At 40.6% G+C, this 4119-nt stretch overlaps 1 protein-coding gene across 1 annotated transcript; it reads right to left on the bottom strand.

Moving 5' to 3' along the window:
* Nucleotides 1-440: 440 nt before the first annotated feature.
* On the bottom strand, nucleotides 441-1397 carry LOC104982881 (putative olfactory receptor 2W6). Its single transcript, XM_010832318.1, has one exon. The coding sequence runs from the start codon at nucleotides 1395-1397 to the stop codon at nucleotides 441-443; it is 957 nt and encodes a 318-aa protein (XP_010830620.1).
* Between the last annotated feature and the right edge of the window lie 2722 nt (nucleotides 1398-4119).

The following is a 4119-nucleotide window of genomic DNA, read 5'->3' as shown; positions in this document are numbered from 1 at the left end:
AGTCACCATCTGTAGTGATTTTGGAGCCCAGAAAAATAAAGTCTGACACTATTTCCACTGTTTCCCCATCTATTTCCCATGAAGTGAGGGAATCCCATACTGAGGACCTAATCAGTACAGATCATTGTGTGGGAAGCTGGAATAGTTACAAAATGCCTTGTGTCTACATTCATGGCTAGTATTTTGCAAGTATAGGTCACTGTCTGATCCTATATTGGAGATCTCCTAGTGATGAATCCTTGACTTAGAAGGACTTTAGAGGAATAAAAGTGATGGTCAGCTCAGGAATTTGCACTTTCTCAACCTAGCTAAACCATTGAATTCCCACATCTCATTAAGTCCCTTCTCAGTCTGTAATGTCAGAACACTCCTTTATTTGCTAGGTCTGACAGTGTATATAGAAGGTGGATCAAAAGACAGTCCCCGGATTTGATGACTTTTTACTCTACTTTTGCCTCCCCTTTCCCTAGTACCTTCTTCATGGCCTCTTTAACATCTTTGTTTCTCAGTGTGTAGATTAGGGGGTTAACACTGGGAGTGACTATTGTGTAGAAAAGAGTAAGGAACTTGCCCTGGTCCTGGGAATAAGTGTTTGCTGGCTGGAGGTACATGTATATAATCGTACCATAGAAGAGAGAGACAACAATGAGGTGGGAGCTACAGGTGTTGAAGGCTTTCTTTCGCCCGGCAGCTGACTTGATCCTTAGCACAGCTCGTGCAATATAACCATAAGAGACGAGGATGAGGATGAGTGGTGCCAGGATGATAAAGATTGCCAAGGCAAATGCCAGTGCTTCAAGGGTCATGGTATCTACACAGGCCATGCCAATTAGTGCTGGCATCTCACAGAGAAAGTGGTCCACCCGCCGGTGCCCACAGCGAGGTAGCATCAACGTCTGGGGTGCCATTATGAGAGAATTGCCAAAGCCACTCAACCATGCCACTGAAGCCAGCTGCCCACAGAGACGCGGGTGCATGATAACAGTGTAGTGCAGGGGTTTGCAGACTGCAGCGTAGCGGTCGTATGCCATGACAGCCAGGAGAACACACTCCACCCCTCCCAGAGCCAGGACGAAGTAGAGCTGGATGGCACAGCCCAGATAGCTGATGGTCTTATCTGCACCCCGAAGGTTGTAGAGCATCTGAGGGATGGAACCTGTGGTGAAGCACATGTCTAGGAATGAGAGGTTGGCCAGAAAGAAATACATGGGTGTGTGCAGCCGGGAATCCACAACTGAAAGCAAGATGATGGTCATGTTGCCAAGAAGAGTCAGCAGATAAAAAGTGAGGACAACCACAAAGAGGATCAGCTCTAGGTGGGGACGATCAGAGAAGCCCACCAGGATGAAGCCTTCAAAAGCACTTGTGCTGTCATTTTCCATCACCTGTGACCACATGTTACCTGGTAGGAGAAAGATGAGTATCTATGAAGGCCATAGATACGCTCCCTCGAAATGGAATGACTGGTAAAGTGGTAGAACAGAAACTTCTTTGGAAATGCTGAATGCTTGACCCAGAATTTCAATAGGTGTTAGTTAAGTCATTACTGGATCTGCAAATATATTATTTGCAAATTTTCAGGCTCTGGGCTATGAATTTTTTACCAATATTTTGCATCACTCTTTTTAGTTCTGCAGGATATAAAAAGCTACTTTCAAATGCTGGTTATTTTACAAGGGAATTAACACAAAATTATCCACCTTTAAAAAAAATTTTAAAGGAAGCATTGAGTTCTTCTAGTCGCATGTAATATATGGATGGGAATAGTGGCTTATGTCTTTGGATCAGAGAACCAGTTTGCTAATGGGTGAAATTTCATTCTGTATGTTTAATGGATAGAACTCCATGGATAAGTTCAAAATCTCTCTCCAGCTTCCTCGTAGAATGAGGATTTGATCAAGCTTATGTAAATAAAGTGCATAAGCATTTAGGCTGTGAAGTATTGGCATAATAGATCAAATTGCCCATAATACAGTTATGGTCTAAAGTTCAAAAAAATATCAGCCCAAAACAAAATAAAAACAAAACCAAAACAAAACAAAAACCCATAAATGATAGGAAAGAGGCCTAGGTTATATTTCTTCCTACACAGAATCACTAACTTACCAAATTTGACTGCAACCTCAGAAATCCCATGTCCACAGTTGCTTCTCTTTCTTGGGACTTTACTTGGAAGTCCAAGTGAGATGACCAGAGTGAAAACAAAGAGAAGAGAAAGATGACATTTAGGAAATCTATGAGAGGGAAAGACGGTAAGAAGGCAACAATACCCAGCAGAGGCAAATCCAAATGAAGAGAGAATATTGATAAGTACACAATAGTTATACCACCTGAAGCCCCCAAATATCCACATGCCCCCTCCCACTCAGATAAGGAGTCAGAGAAGGAGCAGGCCAGGGGTAACTCTGATGTACGCTCTGTACAGGAAACACTTGAAGATCGGAGGATTCACATTTGAAAAGAAAGAATTTATATTGGTTTCAGAGTTGATATCAGATTCGATTCTTCCTTTTCTGATTCACCCTATGGAGTAAAACTTTCCTTTCAAAATTCCCTGAACTAATTATCTCTAACAAGCGATGGGAGAGTATATGGTCTCAGAGGAAATATCACTTTTACTAACACACACACACACACATGAGCATGCGCACACGCACACACACACACACACACACACACACCACACACACTACAGATTCATCCTAGAGAGAGATGGAGAGAGAGCACCAAATCTTCCCTCCTGGTTTTGTCAATACCAGTAGTTAGTGATAAGCATTAAGGCATGGAACTTGGTCACCTCATAATTCAGAATAGAACTTAGAATCAATGAAAAGATGCATAAGGATCTATACTGCATTTTTAGAGCATTTGTGCAGAGAAATACTATTCATAGCCCTTTAAAATTTTGTTGAAGATTAATTTTCTATGCAAATTTAAGGTCCATAACAATAAAGCTTAACTTGAAAAAGAAAGACTAATTTTGACATTCAAAATTAATGCACAAACTATCTGTTACAATCATAAGGTGAACAATATGAAAACTATTGCATCTCAAAAATGTTTTCTATATTTAGCTTTCAAAGACTTCTAAGGGAGATGGATCTCATGTTTCACCTCGACAGCCAGAGATTTCAGCTGGTATACATGAGATACTATGTATAAATGTGCTTTATACATTGAAAATATTGTTAGATTTTGGTAACCAATATTATTAATATCCTATGGCTGACTAACTTCAGTAACCATTTCTATAGATTTTTCTCAAGTAAAAGCAGAACATATTTGATCATTATCAGGTCAAATACTATGTTTTAAACATACAAATATTAATGTCATATAGTATAATCTTAATACCACTAGTTATATCGGTAGAGATGGAATATACTAGCTAGAAACAGTGATAGTATTATCATCTCCTTTAATTTATAAACAAATGGCATGCAATGATTGTTTTCTGTCAGCAAACACTGAAATACATAGATGAGCAATAAAAGCAAATCAACATTAATTCTGAATTCCAGCAAATTTCTTGACACAGTGGGGTGACCCATTCCCCTGAGAACTGCTTCTTTTACTTACACTAAGTGTAAGCAGCTTGTGTACCATCTCAACCTACTGTTTTCTCATGAAAAGTAGGGAGAAATACCTAGATAATTTGATGCTCTCAAGAATTTCCTTTCTGAGATAATAAGTCCTTCTGAGAAATGAAGATGAGATCCTCATGGAGCACTTAATGAAGGATGTAGAATTGTTAGCCATAGAAGAAAATTTTGAAGCAATCTTTAAATTTTTTTGCCACCTCATTCTTATCCATTTTAGTCACACCTGGCCCATCACTAACCCTGCTGCTGCTGCTAAGTCGCTTCAGTCGTGTCCGACTCTGTGCCACCCCATAGTCGGAAGCCCACCAGGCTCCCCCATCCTTGGGATTCTCGAGGCAAGAACACTGGAGTGGGTTGCCATTTCCTTCTCCAATGCATGAAAGTGAAAAGTGAAAGGGAAGTCACTCAGTCGTGTCCAACTCTTCGTGACCACATAGACTGCAGCCTACCAGGCTCCTCCGTCCATGGGATTTTCCAGGCAAGACTACTGGAGTGAGGTGCCATTGCCTTCTCCCTG

This window comes from Bison bison, unplaced genomic scaffold, assembly GCF_000754665.1.
Source record: "Bison bison bison isolate TAMUID 2011002044 unplaced genomic scaffold, Bison_UMD1.0 scf7180017860797, whole genome shotgun sequence".
Lineage (NCBI taxonomy): Eukaryota > Metazoa > Chordata > Mammalia > Artiodactyla > Bovidae > Bison > Bison bison.
The sequence above is the reverse complement of the archived record's forward strand: the minus strand, read 5'-3'. Positions and strand labels throughout refer to the sequence as shown.

Coding starts and splice junctions, on each gene's coding strand:
- LOC104982881 (XM_010832318.1), bottom strand. CDS start 1,397: ATGTGGTCACAGGTGATGGAAAATGACAGCACAAGTGCTTTTGAAGGC.